At 33.5% G+C, this 23,091-nt stretch overlaps 1 protein-coding gene across 1 annotated transcript in view; it reads right to left on the bottom strand.

The window, feature by feature from the left end:
- The window catches only part of LOC129264440 (papilin-like), a 39,224-nt gene that overhangs the window by 12,096 nt on the left and 4,037 nt on the right, over window positions 1–23,091 (bottom strand). The window contains exons 3-13 of the mRNA XM_064101499.1: window positions 18,013–18,223; window positions 16,577–16,744; window positions 15,563–15,736; window positions 14,809–14,994; window positions 12,513–12,654; window positions 8,994–9,665; window positions 6,787–6,892; window positions 4,016–4,227; window positions 3,062–3,250; window positions 1,977–2,150; window positions 509–709 (exon numbers count right to left, since the gene is read on the bottom strand). Of these exons, the coding sequence (XP_063957569.1) occupies window positions 509–709; window positions 1,977–2,150; window positions 3,062–3,250; window positions 4,016–4,227; window positions 6,787–6,892; window positions 8,994–9,665; window positions 12,513–12,654; window positions 14,809–14,994; window positions 15,563–15,736; window positions 16,577–16,744; window positions 18,013–18,223 (2,435 nt within the window). The remainder of the gene's footprint in view (window positions 1–508; window positions 710–1,976; window positions 2,151–3,061; window positions 3,251–4,015; window positions 4,228–6,786; window positions 6,893–8,993; window positions 9,666–12,512; window positions 12,655–14,808; window positions 14,995–15,562; window positions 15,737–16,576; window positions 16,745–18,012; window positions 18,224–23,091) is intronic.

Raw genomic sequence — 23,091 nt, 5'->3', positions numbered from 1 at the left:
TTAGACTCTTAATTACAAGGTTGTGAGTTTGAATCCCAACTATGCCATTGTCTCCAATTTGATAAAAAGACTCAAAGAGTAATTTCTGTTGTCTACAAGGTGAGCCACAATATCTGATCATCTATCAGCTAAATCTGATCAGACATAACCTTTGAAATGGCTATATACTAGCTTGGAATCATACCAGCGAATAGCTGTCTGCTGAGTTCCTACAGGAGTTACCATAACAGAAACAGAAACAAAGTTAGTAATACATGCAGTATTATTCTCTCAACTACCTTCTTTGTTCATCTACCTTCTTGTTTTTAACATCTTTGTGCATAAGATATCTTTAGAATATGAGTTGCCATGGAATAATTGTCACTCCTAAATTTGCGTACAACCTGTTTTCAAAATAATTTAGTCAGTTTTTCAAAATAAAGGAACACTTTTTGTAAAACATGATATTAAATTCTAAAGCAAATACAAGCATATTCATAAATAAAGCTTTGAAAATAGTTTGACTTACCATACTTAGTAATCGGCACAACATGGTCTATAAGATTGGCATTGCATCCTTCCTCACACGACTGCTTGTCCATGAACCGATTTTGGTTACCACGGCAACCAGAATACTCAAAATCTTCACACATTCGAGTGTCGGCATTGAAGAACCACCTGACGTGAGAGTCCCTGCAGTCCCCATACTCTGCCTGAAGACTGCATGGATCTAAATACAAACAAATATGATTATTTATATTAATTATACTAATGGAAATATGAAATTTTATCCCTCAAAGCAGCATTTAAGGAGACCTCATGCAAAAGGGAAGAATTTCTCCTTGTGAACCTTGGCCCACATGTCATGTCTCATCTTGCTTTTCTCATATCATTTCCATGTATGTATATCTTTTTTTAATGGTCAAATTAATGATAATGCTAATGAGTACCTATTAGCCAGAATCATAGACAATATAATCTGGGTATAAATAGCCAGATAATGGAATGAATTATTCAATTGCTTGAGTTTGAAAAATATATTTAAAAAACATGCACATATATTAGAGCAAAGCTGTTTTCCTGAGGTTTCACTAGTTTTGTATTGTAGAGACACATACATCCATACACAAAAAGCAAAACAAAAATATGTGACGTAAGTGGCTAATATTTCCATATCATCTGTGTGATACTCAAAGCAGATCTTAATTATTCTGTCATATATTTGGAAGTAATCGACTTTGATAATTCTATTCCATCTATTTATTTATCCAATAAACAAATAAACAAGATCACTATCTATGGTAGATGTTAATATACAACAGGGCCCCGTCTTTCAAAGAGTTATGATTGATCCGATCAACCCCACGTATATGGAAATCCATCAATGTCATAATTTGTTCTTCAGGAAATTTGTACAATGTCCTTTGTAAAAAAAGAGAAGAAATGGTATCAAATTGAAACAACATCTCTCTCTAAATTGTTCTCTTCCATTATTAATTGGATTTTCTGGACCCTGTAATATAAAAGATTTGTGATCAATTACAAATTCGTAACAGTTTGACAGATGTTTTGGTTATCAATGGGGAAAAAATGATCTTGATTGGCCAGTGACATTTTGTGATTGATTGCAAACTTTTCTGTCACAGGGCCAAAGTCGCAACTTTTTTATGGGAAAGAAAAATTATTGCATTTATCACTGGTAGACAGTTTTTAATAGTGCTGAAAAGACAAGATTGAGAAAATAATTGTGTCATGTTGGACTATCCACAGTTATGCCAATGATTTAAGCTTTATAAATGTGGGACTCATTTTAAAAAGAGTTACTATGGTAACTTTGCAAGTATGTCAACTTCTATGGTAACAGGGCTCAGCAACCAATCACAGTCAAGGTTTTCATGGTAGTTACCATAATGGCAAAGTTACCACAGGAGTAAGTCTTTATGAAACCAGCCCATATCACTGCACCAAGGAATTATGATGAGTTTACAGTTACATACCATCGTGGAATGTTCCGCAAGCAATTTCACAGTCTGCCTCGGTTCTGAAGCGGTTCTTGTTACCACGGCAGCCTCCATACTTGAAGGTCTCACATCTGCCAGTCCTGTCATTATAGAAGTAGTTACTGAATGTGCCCTTGCATGGGCCAGGATCAGCTGGCAGAATACAGAGGTCTGAGGGGAATATAAGATGTAATTTCTTATCTCTCTATATCAAATGTCCACCACATCGAAATTGATCACATTTAAAATGATGAAAAAATACCTGTTGTGGTTTGCACATCATGTCCTATCAATAAAAATTAATATCATTTTAAACACTTCTAACATATTTGATTTTTTACTATAAACTTATACCTCTGATATACTTAATGAATTATAATCATAACTTGAAAATTCTGCATGATATAATGATGAAAACATTGTGTTAGAAAAATTAATCAAATTTTACCGAAAAGATCAATGTAAGTAAGTAATAGAGTTTTCAACAGGAATTAGCAGACTGCTTAAGTAGACAACATGAGGTTCCCGCCATTGACATATTTCTAAAATACAGCAATTACTGAGCTCCCCTCAAAAATCTTATATTGTAACACCCCAGCCATAATACAACCACTGAAAATTGATTTTGGTGTAAATGATCCCAGTCAAAGTAAATTGACCAGTTCGTAGTTACTTCATGGACAATTTTGGTCAAATGACCTTTCATTTCTTTCATTGTGATAGGGAGATTTTAAAGCAAGATATTACGTAAGCATGCCTTACATAGCAGGATGGAGAATAGCACATCAATGAACACTGTATGAAGGTATTCGTTGCATTTCTACTTTGAATGCATATTATAGCATGTTGTACAATGTATTTGGGAAACTGTGAAATACCAGTCCTTCGTGGACGCATAGTTGTTTTTGTGGATGCAAATGAAAAACACAATTCAAAAGAATATATGAATAATCAAGACATCAAAGACATCAATTTTAAACCACCCTGTCACTTTAGTACAAATGACCTTCCTCTGATCATGCGCAGAATCTTCTGATCATGCGCAGAGCGGAACTACGAACTGGCTTATCGATCCAACTCACCTTCTTGTGTGAGTCGCTCGTCATCACCAACACATTCTTCCTTGCATTCTTCGTAGGTATCAAAGAGATTAACGTTACCTCCGCAGCCTCCATACCAGAATTGGATACACTGACCATAGTTGGAGTCGAAGTAGTATTTGACTATCCAAGCTCGGCAAGTACCAGGGTCACTCTTCAGAGAACAACGGTCTGATGATGCGAAGTGGTAGTGTAAAAGAGACATTAGGAAAATCAATATAAGTCAATTTTGAGAAGAATAGATGAAGCTGTGCTAACTATTCAAAGTTGAACACATTTAATTCATATAATAGAAATTAAGTCAAACCAAGAAGATAAAGATTATAAACAGTCATTATAACAACATGAATAAAAAAAAAACAATATTCACTATGAAAAAGCTAAATAAAGTAAATTTAGAAAAAATAAATAAACAAAGAGACAAAGAAAAAAAAAAGATGATATTCAATCATTTTCTGATGACGTAAAACACATAAAGAAATTTAATGAAAGATTAATACATGAGAAGAAAAGCATAAGCCATGTTCATTATTCAAATTTAACAAAATTTAATTTATCAAAAGAAACAGAGTGAAACAACAGAAAAAAAGAGATGAAATACAACCATTAATTTTGATGACATAGGTTCATTATCCCACCGCTGCCACCATGTGGATCAAAGGTAGGTATAAGGAATTTAAACCAAAAGGTCCGGGGTTCGAATCCTTGTGTTAATTGACAAGGCATTAATTAAAATTTGCCACCCTCCACCCAGGGTAAGTTAATTAGTTCCTGTTGAGAATGAATACCAGAATCCCATGGTAATAGTGTGGAGCACATTTTTTTTAATATCAAACTCTATATAAATGTTGAATATTATTACTATTATCCATTTCAAGAACAAATATAAACAATATCCACAATTAGTGGGCCTTAACAGATGAATGTGATTATTACCTTCGATGGGATCAATGTCACATCCTTCATAGTTTGGTCCGGCAGCAGCAGTTTCACCATCGGGGCAACAGCTGAACTCAGTGAAGTCACACCCGATACTCTCCCCTTCTCCACCTACTAGCTCCTTGAGCTCCTCACAGCCAGCGTAGTCTTCTCCCTTGGCCGGGGTGATTCCATTGGGGCAACACTTGAACAGTGTCTGCTCACAGTCTCTGTAATGTAGAAAATCAAAATTAAGTCCACAAGAATACTACAACAAAAAATATTATCCTTAATTCCTGCCCCCCCCCCTTTCTCTTAGTTTCGTAATTGCATCAATTATAATCTTATAATATTACCCCGCCTCCCTCCCCCATTTTATTCACCATAAACATGATCAATTATCTCCCAAATAAACTTTAACAACTCACTTTTAATTTTTTTAATTGCATCAAATATTCACCACAAACAATGCTATTATCAATTATCTATCAAATATTTCATTTGTCTTGTAATATTGAATTAATTGTAGAGTAAAAAAAAATCAATATGTTTATTTGGAAAAAAATTCCTGATCTTAAACATACTATTCTAAAAACATGACAAATTAGACTGATTGTGACATCATTAAATGAAATGCTTTTAGTTTTTAATGAAGTTATTGTAGTATGATGGAGAAGCAATGAAACTTGAAATAAAATAAAACTTTTTAACTCATTCTGGCTTTCTAATATGTGTATATATCAATTTACAAATTAGATAAAAACATATTTCACTTGACTGTTATATCTATTGACCTGTGTTTATCTATCTATTATTCATTAATAGACCTAATAATAAGATTGCCAAAATGGTGCAATGAAATTATTATTACATGTTTTCAGGAAAGTATATTAAGTCAAAGTGTTCTTTTTTACAATTCTATGGTAGCTTTATAATGAAGAAGCACAGAAAATGTCCCCAAAAGAAGAAAAAAACAGCAACACATAATTGTTTTTTTTTAATGAAAGGCTATATTAAAAAGGTTTCAAACTGTCAATTAATGAACTAAAATTCATCAAAATCATCATTCACTGCACTTTCTTTGTTGGGACAGGTAATGTTTAGTCCTTCTTCAATGTGCCAAGCTACTTCAAATTGATCAAAGAAAATGATAAAGATTAAAGAGAAAAAAAACTTACACATGTTCCATATGAGATGCATGTATAGATACAGCAGGATGAAGCAGCAGAGAATATGATATGGGTTTACAATACAAACAAAACAACAACATTCAAAACATGAACACATTGGCCAGAATTCAAAAAAGGGAAATGTAAATCAATGTAAGCACAATTTTAAAGAGTTTAAAAGAAACATATTACTGGAGAGAAATCATTAAAGATAAAACCCACTGTGAATTCAGACCATAGGTGGATAAATTGGACAACTGAAAACTATAAACATTGAATTTTCATGCATTGGGATTTACTTTCAGTTTGGTAATTTTCTTTATATCTCTGGCTAAATATTGTGTGGTTAGGAATAAACAAGAGAACATGAAACATGAACATGGGTGTATAGAAAATGACAGCAACAAAACTGAACTGACCGACTGCACAAATGTCAGATAAGAAATAAACACAGATATATGAAATAAAAATACAACAGAGGAAATATATTTAAAACAGAAATAATTTTTCATTCAAGTGAAGCTAGATTCATTGTGATGGATTTTTGCACGATTTAAGAAGGATAGATTCATTATCTTATATTTTATTAATTTTTCTATCATGAATATAGGATTAAATCCATTTATCGATTCCTCAAATTAAACTAGTATCCTGTCAAGATTATACTTGAGAAATGTTGTTGTAATTAATGAAAGATGTTAATGAAAATGAGAAATTTGAGAATGCAATACTCTTAAAGAATCACACAACCAAGACGCCCCGAATAACCAATCCTGCACCATTGACAAACTAAAAACACAAACAGATGTAAGCATGAGTATATTGTGCCAATTATAAGTCCATTTTTCTGAAGATTTCCCCCTTTGAAAGAAATATATAGTTCCCTCCTAAGTTCCAAAGTGGAATAAATCACGATTAAAACACCATCGATTCAATGAAGTTGATTATCAGAATATTACATCTGTAGCAGTATGTGATGGGTCAAAATGGGATAATTGTAGTTTCATGATATGAGCGATATATGTGCATAATGGTGAACATACAGCCAGCTTTGATTATTAAATGGAAAGTTCACCCCAACATAAAGTTGGTTTAAATAAAAGCAAAAAAACAAAGAAACATATTGGTGAAGATTCGGTGAAATCCATCATAGACTAACAGAGATAAAAATGTTTAAAGTTTTGATTTTATGACGTTACATGTGAGTAGTTCCCCCATTGGAATTAATTCCATAAATTGCCATTTTCTCGGAAAACTTGGGAATTTGTTATATCATCATACATCATTTCATACCTGATTATGCTAAAAAATATTTTAGTGACCATATACCGTTAAAAATGGGAATTAAAAAAATTTATATCACATGACATATGGGAAGGTTTGACCCCCTCCAAAAAAAAGAATAAAATTCATAATTCTCTAATTCTTTCACGGATTTTCATCAAACCTTCGCCTATAATTTTCATTTTTTATTCAAACACCTTCATTGTCGGGGTTAACTTCCTCATTAAAGTGCATGCAGTGGAGGTGATATGACATAACAATGAAAGCGGAGGTAGGCGCTTGCATTTGCCAATAAATGCTGCAACGGAATGTACCCCCCTATAACCACTAACTTACCTACACCCTTCCATGAACGGCCCTGAAGCGGCTGTTACGCCGTCAGGACAACATCTAAACTCACTATCTTCACAACTCACAGAAGTTTCTGTTTCTTCAAGAATGTCTGAAGGGGGAGAACAGGACAGCCATTTACATGTACGTACAGAAAGTATAATAACAATAATACTGGAAGACAAGACAACATTTTTATGGTACATTAAAAATACAATGTAACATAAAAACAACAAAACAGCAGGGCCCCATCTTACAAAGAGTTGCGATTTGCGATTGATCCGATCAACTGCAACTATGGGCGGCCAGCAATGTCAACATATAAAATGCATGTTTGTTCAAAAAAAATTCTAGATATGAATGTATGTCCATAAATTCATTGATTTCTTGACAATTTGGTATGTTCTCCTTTGTTTACAAACGACATTTTGAAAATTTCCAGTAGAAAAAATTATGACACTGATGGATTTTCATAGAGTTACGATTGATTGGATCAATTGTAACTCTTTGTAAGACGGGGCCCAGGGCCTCATTTAACAGAGAGTTGTAACACATTAAAATCAAATTGAGACTGATTTTGAATTGTGTACATGAGAGATAGGAAGCTTGGATCAATCACAATTTGAGATTGATTTATCACAACTATTTGTAAGACAGGGCCCTGATTTCAGAGGGCATAACAGGAATATTCAATGAATTTTTTATATCATCAATGCTGCCTGTCATATATATCTAAAAGTAGATATTCACTACTTCAATGAGATTAGTGACTCTTTTATTATTATCACATAATTTTTCTCAAATGCGAAATAAAACTTTGGAATAATCTTAAAAGAAAACAACATATTAATTTGTGAAATTTTAGAAGATAATTAAGTCTAACCTTGAATCTAAAAAGAACTTTCTTGATATGTAACACAAAATACAATGAAATATTAGGACAATTTTGATGAGGGATCTACAAGTTCCTTTATTTGTAAAGATCACATAGCTTATATCAGCAATGAAAATAGTACTTAAATACTCAAATAAGTTTGATTCATTCATGCAATAGTCCAAAGCTAAATATACACATATTAACATGTAAAACTAATACATAAAATAAAATGACATCAGTCATAATTGTTGATATGTATCTGGGCAATAAAATATTATATGACATGAGACTGAAATGGAGATGTTGGGTGAAAAAATCTGATACAAGATAAAATAATCAAAAGAAAAATACTAAAGTCAATTAAATAAGAATGGTTAATGAGATAAAATTATATTCTAGTGATTGATATACATGTTATAGTTGAAGTGAGAGAAATAAGAATTGGTATGTCAATGATAGTAAAAATTAAGAACCACTGGCCATTATGACACACATACATTTAAATTATCAGTGCATATGAATTAAGTGACCATTAACCATTAAGACAAAATAAAAATAAAAAGACTCAAAGAATTAGATTGATAGCTTACAGCTACATGTATTAATAATTAAAATGATCAAATACTGTAGAAATAATAAGTTGTGACCATAAACCATTAAGACAAAATCAGAATAAAAAACTCCAAAGGTAGATTGATAGCTTACAGCTAATGTAAATGTGTCTTAATTATTAAGATGATCAAATACCGTAGAAATATCATACAAAGGTGTACAAATGTGCAAAGAGAATGACTGAGTCAATAGAAATAACAACTTTCTATCCCCTCCTCTCCCTCTCTCTCTTTCTCCCAGTCTATTTCTCTTCCCCTCCCTCTCTTTTTCTAAATTGATTGAGGAGAAAAAATCTTCAAAATTTTACAACCACGTTCATAAAAGCACTTATTGCTAAGTCTGCATACAGAAATGAAGAATTAAAATAATCATCAAATTAGTTTTGCTAAACTTATACCCAGAAAATAATCTAGCCTCATACAAATAAATCAATCTCCCCTGAAACATAATTTTTTTCAATAATTAGCAGGTATTAAGGTTTTAAAAATGAAACAAGATATGAAACAAAAGAAAAAGTGAGTAAATAGTCTGTGCATAAGAAATCAGAAAATGTGGAATGATTAATTGTTCCCCAAATCATAAAAAGGAGACTTAAAAGCCAACATGCTGATAACCTGTAAGTTTTAGTTTCTGCTCACGAATGGAGTGTTCATTACAGTGTTAGGTGCAAAACTACCAGTGCGAGTGCTGCTGCAACATTATTAATTTGTCTTCCATATCTTACCATCATTCAAGATATTTTCATCACGAGATGATGACGGACCGACCGCATTGATTGAAGAAATTTCACTTTTAGATGAAACAACTTCAACTGATAAAGAATCATCAGAACTAAGATCTAATTGATCAGACTTCTTCTGCAGTTGGGTGCTGTTGGTGCTCGTGGTGTAGGGTATATTTGTGGTGAGGACTTTGGCCAAGGTGGTGAGAGGAATACCTGATGTAGCAGGCAGTGTTGTTTGGATTGCTTCAGAACTGATTACTGTGGCCATCTCAGGGTTAGCCATACTGGTTATGAGTCCTTCCGTTTCACCGTGAAGCATCTTAGATGTAGGTGTGGTGGTTTCAGGGTCGAATACCTCTATCTCGATTGTCACCGGAACTTCTGTAACTTCTGTAAAGCTCATTGTTTCATCCCCTTTGACAGTCACTACATCTGTGGCAAATGCAGTACCTTCTCCTTCTTCTTCAATTGTCACATCTTTAGTGATTTCTTCAGTTGCGACATCTGTAGCTTCGAAGACGGTCACAGTTTCTCCTGTAGATATAATCACTTCTTCAGTTGCATCTTCAGTTGTGATCATCATCTCAGATGTTGCGAATATATTTTCTTCAGTTTCTTTTGTTGTTATCAATGTTCCTACTGTTTCCAATTCTTCCATTGTGACAATCACATCTATTTCACATTGAGACATTTCAGAGAGTAATTAACAATATTAAAAAGAGAGATACTTGATCTGATGATGAAAAAGTAAACAGAATTAAATTATGGCTCAATTTATTTCATTTTCTACTGAAAGGCTTACATTAATCTAATAATGAACTCTTTTTCATTTTGGCACGCATTATACTAAATTAAAGTTTCACAATCAAGAATATATCATTGGCACTCAACGGCATACTAATGAACCATATATTCTTGATCACCAAATACTCTGAAAAAAAATATTATTATTGATGAAAATTAAATCATGCTCCATTGTTTTAAATCAGATCAGAACAATCAGAACAACAAAAATATATACATTCCACATCTACTCTAATATAGAGTAATCTATTCTCTTGTCTAGAATATTTGAAGTCACACAAAGTTTAATAATAACCTTTGAATATACATGTATATTAAAATATTGTCATAATGGAAAAGATGATTATATAATTAGAAGTGTAAACATGTAAATAATATAATACACTTCAAATAGTAGAAGGGGGAATCTTAATTCTCATGCATCAAGGCAAAGAAAGTATTATGATTGAGGTGAACTTTATTGATGAGTTCTATCAACTAATTCTTCTTTATTTTGAAGATACACATACTAAATAATTATTCCTATTTTGATTCCTTTTTATTTGAGTAGATCATATTTAGTAGTCATGTGAATAGAAGTTTGTTGCCACAAAATTTCCCTTATAAACGTAGAGTCAAAAGGAATTTACAAGGTGAAATTATGTCCATTTTTGCTAAATAATTAAAAACTTAGCGTATGATCAATTCCATAAGACCCCCACTCCATCACCTCAAAAATGAAATAAAAAATAAATATTTTTTTTATTTAAGTTTAAAAATATAGAAAATGCAAATATTATTGTACATGAATACCCTCTACGATTGATTTTTTAGTTTTAACAATAAATTAAATAGATGGAAAAAAGTAAAGCTCTTTGAACAAATAATTCAAAAAATATTAAAATTCAACAACAATCACAACCAGGGAGTTAGGGAAAAGGTACCAACCAAAACCACAAAAACCAATTCCATATATTGAAAATTATAAATAATTTTTTTTTTAAATCAACTTTGAGAAAGAAATTTTCAAGGCTGTGAAGATTTTTTGAGAATAATCCTTTTTCTCTTTCTCTTTCTACGTGATCGGTTCCCTCCTATGAGAGATAAAAAAGAGATTAACAACAACAAAAATTTATAAACGTTTCAATAAGCATTGCAATATTATAGCCACTCTATCTAAACCTAATGGTTCAAATATTTAAAATATAGTATAAATTTCCAGAAATATATTTCTAATGCATCATTCATATATACATAACTTTGTGACACAGAGAAGAAAAAATATTTAATCATTAGATTTGTATGAAAGCTTTTGTGGGAGAAATAGAATGAAGTACATTCATAAAGAGTGTGAAACAAGTTCAGATAATATATAATAAGAAAAGGTCTGAAATATACAAACTAGACAATTTTTAACAATATCTTGGGACCATTTTTTTTTTATTATTCAAATAATCTTGTTATCAGTAACAATTGCCAGACATCTGTAAAAAATATTTGCGACTGGTCAATTGAATTAAGGAGTTCAATGGCTTATTACAGTAGCTTGTAAATGGTTGCTGGCAAGTGAAACACGGCCTTGGACGCCTTTATACAAAACTTGCTATTAATGACTTGGCAATTGTCATTCAATGAAGTTACCAAAGTAAAAATGCTTTTCAACTAATCAACACCAAAGATTACATATCCCGTCATTGATAACAACTTTTGCTGAATAGGACCATGTTTCATTTATCAAACTAACAAATGTTGAATACAAATAGGATGAGACTATGTCACTGAGGTTGTTTACTATAAGGTTGCAAGTATTATTTCCCTGTATTTTATTGTCATTGATAAAAACTTTTGTGGTCGAGGCTCATGTTTCATTGATCACATTAACAAACTTTAACAAAATAGGATGAGAATAGATGATCTGAGGTAGTTAAATAAGGATTTGATTACAGTGAAACCTGTCTATAGTAACCACCCATGGGAAACACAAAAAGTGGCCTATAAAGACAGGTGACTGCTATAAACAGGTTCTTATGCACAAAATGGCCCATATTAAAAAAATGTTTAAACCAGGGGGGTGTTTCACAAAGATTTAAGTGTAACTTAAGAGTCGTATTTAAATTTCAGTTGCATGCGGTATATAGCGCATCACCACATTGATCAGCGAGGTGTTTCACAAAGATTGAAGTATGACATAGAGTCGCACTTAAATGTCTATTTGCGTGCGGTATAAACGGCATGACATCACATCATGCAAAGAGGACGCACACTACTGCGTATTGATCAATGAGATTGCGCGTTGCATATCTTGTACGTGTCAGCATTTAAGTGCGACTTAAGTCATACTTAAATCTTTGTGAAACACCCCCCAGATCACGTACATGGGACGCGCACTACAGCATTTCCATTAATCAGACCACGCGTTGAATGACATGTATGCACTGGCGTTTAAGCATGACTCTAAGTCACACTGAACCCTTTGTGAAACACCCCAAGAGAAAGTACAGAACCATGAACTTTGCAGATATCATTTACACAACTGAACTTGATTTAGCCTGTGCTCTGAGAAAGGTCCAATAATTAAGCATAATCATACATAAAACTTGCATCTACTCCACAGTTTTTCCCCCCTCCTGGTTTAAACCTCTTTTGTAAATTCGGGACACAGGAGTCAGTTTCAGTGGTCACTATAGACAGGTGGCTACTGTAGAGAGGTAGCTGCTAACACAGGTTCCTATTTACCTGTAGTGCACGGTGTAGTGTTGCATTGCTCTTCACTGACAGGTCGTATGGAGTCCTCACACAGGGACGGGATCTGGGGAATCTCTCCTTTCATACAGACTAGGACTCGAGTCCTGGAACCTACTCCGCATGGTCTGGAGCACTGTTATAAAGAAAATTAACAATGTTAAGATTACGTGGATCAACAACATCATGGTATCTTGAAAATAGGGGTAAAAAGTTAGATTCTATACACATTACCAACTCTTTTTGGCAAACTCATACTTAGGGAATATTGGATGGCCTTGAGTGGGATGCGAAGAAATATTGTACGAGCTGAAGAACAATATTGGATGAGTCAGAGACAAATCCAATATTGTTCTTCAGCGAGTAACAATATTTCTATGCATCCCACGAAAATTGGTCATCCAATATTATCATTATATTAAGATACCCTCACAAAGCTAAACATAAAGAAATGAAGCAAAAAAAATTGTTTTTACTAACCATCATTAACGGCAATCCTGTAAATCATGAGCATGGCGCCTGAGTATTGTCATTTGAAAAAAAGAAATCGCTGTATTTAAGATGCGCTAGCGTATAGTGCAAGAGCATTTGAATTCAATAAAATGACGCTCCTTTACCACACCTCCTGGCAACTACGCAATGCAATTTCATTGTGACGTAACAATAGCTTCATGCGCACAATCATTTATTAACCAATGATAATCTTGTGTGCGGGGCAAAATATTCATGTCATCCAGTATTTTCAATATTGGATGGTTATCATAGGCATGCACGTTAAAATCAGTTGTAGTATTTTGTCTCTTTGAAACAACCTTGCAAGACATCAAGAATTATCTGTGCCACTTAAACCCTACATCTAAATAATAATTTTAAATATATCGACAATGAATAAATTAATCTAGGCAAATGGATGACTGATACCTAGTGGAGAAAATTGTAAAGCGCTTTGTAACTGCAAGGAAAAGGCGCTAAAACAAATACTCTATAGATTGGATTGAATTGGAATCCACTTTATGTTTGAGCAGGCCTCTACTGTATTGAAGATGCAGATACTATGGATTAAAAATATATGTCCCTTGGATAGGATGTAAAATGGAGGCTTTAACTAGAGATGACTCACAACTTTGCATATCAAGAAATCACTGAATATTATTATTTCATAATGGGGGCACTGGTGGAGTGGTGAAATTGCACATCTCTGATTACTAATCTAAAATGCTTAGAGCAATTCATTTTGCTTTTCAACTTCCAGGTATTGGTACCAATCAACTGGTATCATCAAACAGAACAATAACAATGATAAAAGTAATAAAAATGAATATAACCCCTATTGGACAGAAAATTGTCAAGGTGTGTTCACAGTGTGTTCTTGGTATTTCTACAGTGTGTTCAGTGTATTAAGTGTGTCCACAGTGTGTTCTTAGTGAATTCAAAGTGTATTCTTAGCAATGTGTTCTTAGTGTGTTCACAGTGTGTCAACAGTGTGATCTTAGTGTGTTCAGTGTGTCCAGTTTCTTCACAATGTGTTCAGTGTGTTCGAAGTGTGTCCAGTGTGATCTTAGTGTGTTCAGTGTGTCCAGTTTCTTCACAATGTGTTCTTAGTGTGTTCAGTGCGTTCACAGTGTGATCTAAGTGTGTTCAGTGTGTCCAGTTTCTTCACAATGTGTTCTTAGTGTGTCAACAGTGTGATCTTAGTGTGTTCAGTGTGTCCAGTTTCTTCACAATGTGTTCTTAGTGTTCACAGAGTGTTAACAGGGTGATCTTAGTGTGTTCAGTTTCTTCACAATGAGTTCTTAGTGTGTTCACAGTGTGTTCACAGTGTGTCCACAGTGTGTTCTTAGTGTGTTCAGTGTGTCCAGTTTCTTCACAATGTGTTCTTAGTGTGTCTAGTTTCTTCAGTGTGTTCTTAGTGTGTTAAGTGTGTTCACAGTGGGTTTTTAGTGTGTATAGTGTGTCTGGTTTCTTTAGTGTGTTCTTATTGTGTTTACAGTGTGTTCACAGAGTTGTCTATGTGAAGATTAAATTATGTGAAGATTAAATGTGAAGATTAAATTAAACAGTGTGAAGATAATTCCAAACTGGAATTTCTACTATGCGAGTGTTCAGTGTATTCACATAGTGGACTGCATAGAAATACAGTATGTTCCACACCCTTAGCATGCTCAAGTTTAACAGTTTGATTCACATGTCCACATTGTCCATTATTAGCACACTGTGAAACACCACTGTGTCCTTTTCCACCAAGGATAATGACAAAGTAAAATTCATAATTTTGATCTCTTCATCTCACCTGCCCCCATGGTCCTAAAAACCAGACATAGTCATCAGAGCACAGTTCAGTGTTGCACATCTCCTCTGTCTCAAACTTGGTCATTGGGTTGCAGTCTGAATCCTCAACCTGCACCATGGAGTCCTCGGTTACATCGGCACAGAACACCATTCGAGAGTGCACGCCCCCACCACACGTAGCAGAACACTGTGAAAGAAGGTGAAGGATTAGGAATGAATGACAGGTTTGTGGTTGATACTGAAATTTTATCTGTTTTGAAAGGTGAAATGGCTCCATCTGTTGACACCTATTTCCCCTAAATTATCTTCATTTATCTATAAAGCAAGGGAACATTACTCTAACTGATTATTCATTATTCCTTTTATCAACTCTATTCAGCTCCTGCTAATTTTTACAACTATGCAGATTTGATAAAGTAGTATTTTTAAAAATAATAGTCGTAAAAATACTTTTGTATTAATGAATAAGAGTACATATTTTCAAGAAAGGTATTTTTGCAAAACCACATTTGGAATTATTAAATTATTTTCATTTATTATTACATATATTTTTAATAACGAACTATTAGGATTTTAGAAGCCATAAATTTCTGATAATATTCCTCAGCAACAATTTTATCATAATTTAACCTACTTATGAATTACCTATTTATTCATGAAATAACTGATATAAAATGAATTGCAGTATTCTTCTATCGATTACTCCACATTTAATATAAAACAGGAATTACAACTGCATTAATTTATCTACATACCTCACTCCAGTGAGAAGCCATCCATCTAGGTCCACACTCTTCTTGAAGAGGACAAGCTGATGTCATATCAGGCATGGCAGACATCTCACAAAGATCTTTATCAAAGACAGTACCAGCCCTGGTAGCGCAGAAGAGCTGACGAGATTTGATACCAAGACCGCACAGACCTGCACACTGCCATAGATATAAGCAAGAGGAATATTAAGGTAAAGTATTGATAACAATAATGATATTGTAAATTGAAATAGAGGAATGAAGACTTTCAATTTTTTTCTGAAGACATGGGCTTAGGGTAAGCGCATTGCAGGATTTGGGAGTGATAGTAATTTGAGGATGAAGATGAGGATAAAGGATAAAATATATTTCCTTGGCTTAAAGGTCTGAAAAGCAATTTGCAAAGTTTTGGAAACCTAATTGGAGCTGAGAGAATTAAACAATATAGTCTACTGACAATGCCATTAGAATATATAGCCATCAGCTTTGTTATATTCTTATAGTAATGAAAAAATACCCAGTGAAATAGTGAAGAAATTAGAATTGTGTATAAGGAAAGAAACACCCATATTATGTGCATTTATAATATAAGAATGCTTTATGAGAAATGTGAATATCAAAACCCACCCTCATCTTAAAGCTTTAATCGATTGGTGGGAAGTTACTATCAATGAAACCAAAACTGCTAGATTACTAGAATCTTAGATATTTTACGCATAAAAAAGGAGCAAAGAATATTTAATGTAGACATTCTATAATAATTGCAATTCAATTAGGGATCAATACTCTGATGAAGAATGATTTAGACCAGCTACTACCAGCAGTACAACTACTACTATTACTACCACTACCACTACCACTACCACTACTACTACTACTACTACTACTACTACTACTCCTACTACTATACTACTACTACTACCACTACTACTCCTACTACTACTACTACTACTACTACTACCACTACCACTACTACTACTACTACTACTCCTACTACTGCTCCTACTGCTACTAACATACCGGTGTCCATTCTGATGTCATCCATTCCACTCCATCACAAGGACCTAGGTTACATTCTTGTTCCTCTTCTGGTCTATCATAGGCATCACAGGAAGAGTCTGTCTCCGGTAGATCCGCCATGCAGTGGATCCGCCTCGCTTGAGTACCATCACCACACTCTACCGAACACTACCAATTATAATAATAATGAATATGATATTACAATATGCAACATTTATATCTGTGATTAATATAATTTTCCCTATAGAGCTTCATACTCATATCCTGGCTTTAGCAAAGCTACCATGATCAAGTTTTCAAGCATCAAGGAATTCCTTCCTTCCAGGTACCCACTTTCTAAACCTGGGTAGAGAGAGGCAAATGTAGAAAATACCTTTAGTCCTCAATGTGAAATAATAAACAGTGAACAATACATGAACTTGTGCCAATATCATACCCATTGACATATGTATATTAATCTATACGAGGCAACACTTCAAGTAAACAAATATTCATGCAGAAATAAGATCTTTTCTTCAAAATCGGACGTATAGCTGTACTTGAGGAAAAAGTGGGCCAAGTCCCCCACCCCAAATACCGTGAAATGCAAATGGTGCAAGCATAATTTCCTTCCTGTCACAAGTTCCTCTGCAATACCTTTTCAATTAATACAGCAGTTTAAATGATAATCAACAAAATACACGGGACAACATTAGAATGTTTCTAGATATTAAAGGAAAATGCATTTTTCATGTATCAAAATCTAGTCATGTATCAAAATACATGTACAGATATGTGTCAATAGTAATTTTTATCAAAAAATCAAGATGAACAATGAAATTGGAAATAGAAACCTCTGTATCAATTTTTTTTTTCAATGTAATGGTCTTTTATCTTCTCTAGCTTGACCAAGTGGCGATTCCAATAATGCAAACATCAAGAAAAGGCTATAATTATAAAGTCATTCAATTATATCTGTTGTCCTAGTTTGATTTTATCTATCCATTGAACTATTTCATTCAACCTCATTTACTGGACTTGAACACATTGTATCTTTTGTGACAATTTTGTGGCTCATTTATTTTGAAATGGAAATAAGGGATGCCCTTGACCATTTAACAAATATCAATCTGTTGACCAATATTCCTTGTTTTTATATGTGTGATTTCTAACAAATGCAGTTACTCTTCCAATTGAATATTTCTTTTATTTGAAGGGCTACTTTTAGGGGTAAAAAGTAATTGTGCAGTAAAAGCAAATATTATTCTTCTGCCAGTTAGAATATTGATTTTTCTAAATAATATTGAATATTTTTTGGAACAGATCTTGGGGAGACTCTAGAAAGAATGGTCGCCCCAAAGCATGCATTTTGGGTGAATTTTAGGGGCTATTTGGGCTTTTATGAGGGCGAAATCGCCCGTCTCCCTCATGTACTTCCTACGCTGCCTACTACTCACCTCTGACCACTCTCCAGCCACCCAATGTGGACATTGCTGGACAATGCATTCTTGCTGGTACTCAGGCTTGTATCCTAGAATGGCTAGGCAGTACACCTCCTCCACTGCTTCCCTGCGTCCGTTCTCCAACAGCTGACTACAGTAGACCTGCCTGACCTGGGAACCCTCGTCACATGATTGAGAACATGGACTCCAGTCTCCGATGTACCATCTAAAAGAAAGAAAAATGTCACAAAGAAGGAAACAAATATTCAATTGTGCATTCCTTTAAAAAAAAGATAATAATAAAGTGGTATTATAACAAAATACATATATGCATACAAATGTTGAGTTTTCATCAAGTCTGTTGGAACATCAGCATATTCTCTCCAAGTATATCTTACATGTGTTTTATACATTGCAGCAATGAAATAAAAAGGATTTGTTGCTGTGACGTAAACTTCCTTCCCCTTTCTAAAATAATTTTTTTCTTGGTGGGGTATATTGTGTTTGAAGGCATTTTGAAAAAAAAATAATAACATGATAGTGAAATGAAATTATAGCTGTCAGTAAGTTTTATTATCTAGGTGGATAATATGAGAACATACAGTGCATGTGTATCAACAAACTTTCATTAGAAATCATATGATATTTTTCATTAAAAAATTATGCCAATAAATGCAACTTATCAACGAATAGTTCCATCTACTAACATTGTTATGAAAATATACTCATCATCATTGTCTTGTAAACAAAAAGCTCCATTCACCATTAGCTAAAAACAATGATGAAAAATAATACTGTATTATTGTCTTCAAACTGAATCTCTGTGACAATGGGATTCTTCTTTCTTTTACTTTTAGAATATTCATAATCGCATAGAGGAATATATTTGTAACAATTAGCTCCATTCATTATTCGATCAGAATAATAGTGTAACGATACTGTGCTGTACAATTAAGCCAATATCATCTTCAATTCTACTTTTACACAGGAATCCAAGGCACAACATTAATGAATAAACTTCTTCTCATTCTCGGACGTCGTTGCATGAATAGGCGGAGGTCATCGATATCATGTCTGAAACTCACACTTCTGTTGACAAGATGGCATAAGACTTGTTTGTGTGCATGTCTCCTGTCAATCAATAAGGCTCTACTATTCATCCCCAGTTAACCCCACTACTTAGTCCCAGGTATGCGCACAATGTCAGAAAAAACCTCACCTTCCGCGAGACAAAATATAAATGGCTACAAATTGGATGCGTTTGTTGTAGAAGAAAGAAAATGTCGTTTAGCCCCTGATAAGATACCATATATCTCTTCCTTTAACATTCAAGACTTCAGAATGCATAATTCTTGCTGATCATGATGACAATGGAACTTCTCTACATCAAACTTAGCCATAAATGATACACATTTCATGCTATGTTCGAGTTAACCTGAAAGAACATTGGAATATACAGGAGAGTATCTGTCCCTTCATTTTGAAAAGTCACTTAAAACATTTCTATTTTCCAATCCAGAGTTTTAAGATTGAAAGTTTCACTCTTATATTTGTTACATTTTTCGTTTTCTTATCATGCTTCTTGTAAGCAGTTTGGGCCATCTTGGGGAAAGCGCAGTACATAGATAAATAATAAAAATCTTCCACAAAGGTAAATATCGGTCAAAAATGTTGTGTTATAACTTGAAACAACCATTGCTTTTAAGAACATCAATAACACACATGCACAATAACATGAATTCAATGTGTGACTTTAATGTAATTTTCATATTTGATACCAAAAGAATAAAGAGGTGCAAAAAAGATATAAATTGTACAACATTTATAAAATTAAAAGAATCCCATGGATAACTGTGTCTGAATCTGCCACCTTCTTTCTAAGAGTCAACAGTATATGCAAAGCAAGCTACGATATGTTTCATACTTTGTTGAAATCATTAGAGAACATATCAGATACTATTTGTCAATCTGCTTTCCTCATTCAACTTGTAATAGTGATACCAGACACGGTTTGAAAGGTGGGACCAATTACTTTGTGTAAATAGTTGTTCTACAGGTACAGATTGCTAATTCTCATCAAATAAATTATGTCAAGTACACAGCCAGACAGAAACTGATGAAGAATGCATATGTGGAATGTCAGGAAAGATTGCCATTTTTAACCCTGACATTGCTAAAGAGAGTGGAGATAAACCCAAAGGCCAGTATTCTGAAGTCAGGTTTAACTAAGGCCATGGTCTAACTCTGTACTAGAATTATGGGGAGCCAAAAATTCAAAAATTTTGTTTATATCGTATATTTTTTATGTTTACTATTTTGTTTCATTTTGCTTTCATAACGAAGAAAAATACTTCAGTTATCATTCCCAGACAATTATGAACGATTCGGGTGCCACATGAGTTACTAAATTGAATGTGTACTGTAAGGGATTTGTGCTCCAATTGGCTCTCCATAGTTAAACCGCAACTTTAAACCAGGGTTTAATTTAAACCCAAGTTCAGAATATGGGCCATACACTTCAGTAAATTGAGGATTGAAGTACACCTGCTTCTTCTACTTTCCATTTGGTCTCCTCCCACATGGTCTAATCCTATTTCGTCTACAACCAATGTGTCTACTACCCAACTGGTCTACTTGCCCATTTACCATTTCTTCCAATTTCCAGTTAGACTATGCCTATTTTGTCTAATACCCACTTGGGTATTAGACAAAATACACTTAATCTATACGGTTAGATGAAATGATTATGAATCAATATCAAATTTGACAAAAAGTAAAAAATTATTTGTACAAAAAGTGGAAATAACACCAACTGGGCATTAGACTAAATTGGCATTAGAAAATACCCAATAAAATTAATCTGACAAAAGTTAAAAAATAATAACTAGATAAAGTGAGAATTAGATGAACTGGAAGTTAGACAATACCCACTAAATATTGGGTATTAAACAAACATATACCACATAGTAATTAGACCCCAAAATCCTTGTTAGATTTTAGATCACCTTATGATTTTAAAAACATTCAATAAATTTTTCTGTTTTTTTTTCTTTTGAATTATGCAATGTCTCTTTAGATAGTTAGCTATATTTCAATTGAAATATGACAATTTTAGTTCATTTTCTTTAATCACTTATAATATTCTGCAGTATATTCTTTAGGCTCGTTATGGAAATAAACTAAAAGTAAAAATTTAGACAACAATGATAGACCTCAAAACCCCAATATTCATCCCTAACTTAGAGGCTTAATCGTTTTATGAATTCCTTCATTAATTTTCATTATGGATGTTGCACCTGATAGGTAAAACTCCATCAAAATCTACACATTGTTTTTATTTGATCAATTATAAAACAATGCCATGGTTGGGGAGATACATTTCCATGTGTCATGGTGAGTTTGATGGGCATCATACAAGAGCTGAGAACATTTGTTACCGCTGTCAGTTTACCTGTGAATCCTCCAACATGACACGGTAGATTTATGTCAGGAAATCATTTGAGCCTTTCCGCTTGACATAGAATTGTCACTTGTCTATCTATAGTTCGGACATTCAGCTAGAATGAGTTTGGAGCATGTGTTCCCACACCTGAAGTTCAAGTTGAGAGTGTGGTCATCTGATCAACTCAGAGCAATAGTCAGTGGAATATTGGACAAGTTTGGATAATGTAGACTCTGATTCAACATATTCAAACACAACAATTCCAATGTTTTCTACATCATTTATACAATCTGAATTTCAGTGTATTATGTATTTTGAATATATACAGAAAGTAAACAAAAACATTTTTTATGATATTTTGAAAAATAAGCCTTAAGAATTTACTGTAGAAAAATATGAGGGATATTAAATGAAATGAACTAAAATTGCTCGATGTCATTTAAAAAGATTTTTTTTGATTTTTTTCATAGAAAAATAAATTTGCAACATACATTTTCCATCCTGTATTTCATTTTATTGGTGTGTTTGCATATTTTGTACCATACAAACAAATTTCCAATGTGATCATTTAAAAGGTTGGATTCTTGATCTCATTCTATTATAAAGTATTAAATAGCATAAATGCAATGTTTTCAATTAAAAACATGATCTTAATATTATGATAAAATAATGTTGATGCATTCACATGGTCTTTTTCCTGAACACAATTCATAAGCAATGAGATGGAAGGGTAGCTATCCCACAACAAAAAATTATCGGTGTAGAAATGTTTCATCCATTGTCCATGAATACAATCATCATACCTGTGCAATGGTATGCCCAAAAATGAAAAAAAAAATATTATGAAAAATATACATCATTTCATGTCAACTTCAATTTTGATACTGGCTCCATAATCCACGCTTCCAGGGATGTCTGTCCAGTTTAACCAAGATCATCCCCGTCTATGGAATGCCAAGTTTAGATACTGATGAACGAGATAAGCCACATAAACACCGTTGTTTGTAGACAAGGTGACAAAAATAGGATATATTTTGACATTTTCAGTTTTCAAGCCTTAGGATGGGACGGGCTGGAATGTCACACGTAACTCCTGGATAAACATTTTATCAAGGCGATTCAAAAGATTTGAGGAGTTTGTATACTTCGGGGGGTGTAGGATGCTGGTATTACAAAGTTCGAACCTATAAAGGGGCTACGACATCTTTATTTCGATGCACTGGCCCCCATCATATGGCACATTACAAACTTGGATGATCCAGTGAAAAATATACATGACCATAAATATAGAAAAATGAGTTGGAGATAAAGACGACAACAAAATAAACGAATATAAAACTAGAATGCTGACAAGAAGATGACATTGAGGTGATACTTTGAAAGCAAGCTGATAAACATTTAGGGGATATGATCTAAGAATTTTGGATCTTAAAAGGATAAAGGAATCTAGGTCATGGGTTATTGTAAAAGCTATGGGTCAGGTAATTTATAGAATAACAAAACCAAATAAGAAATCAACAAATGAATAATGAAAAAGTAAGGAGAAAATGTGGTTTTGACAATGATAGAACAATATTAATTCCAACTGTTAGAGACAAACAGAGTTATCCTAAATTATATGATCTGTCTCTGAATCAAATCCTTGCGCCAAG

Source organism: Lytechinus pictus, chromosome 7 (assembly GCF_037042905.1).
Source record: "Lytechinus pictus isolate F3 Inbred chromosome 7, Lp3.0, whole genome shotgun sequence".
Taxonomy (NCBI): domain Eukaryota; kingdom Metazoa; phylum Echinodermata; class Echinoidea; order Temnopleuroida; family Toxopneustidae; genus Lytechinus; species Lytechinus pictus.
This window is presented reverse-complemented; position numbering and strand designations above follow the sequence as displayed.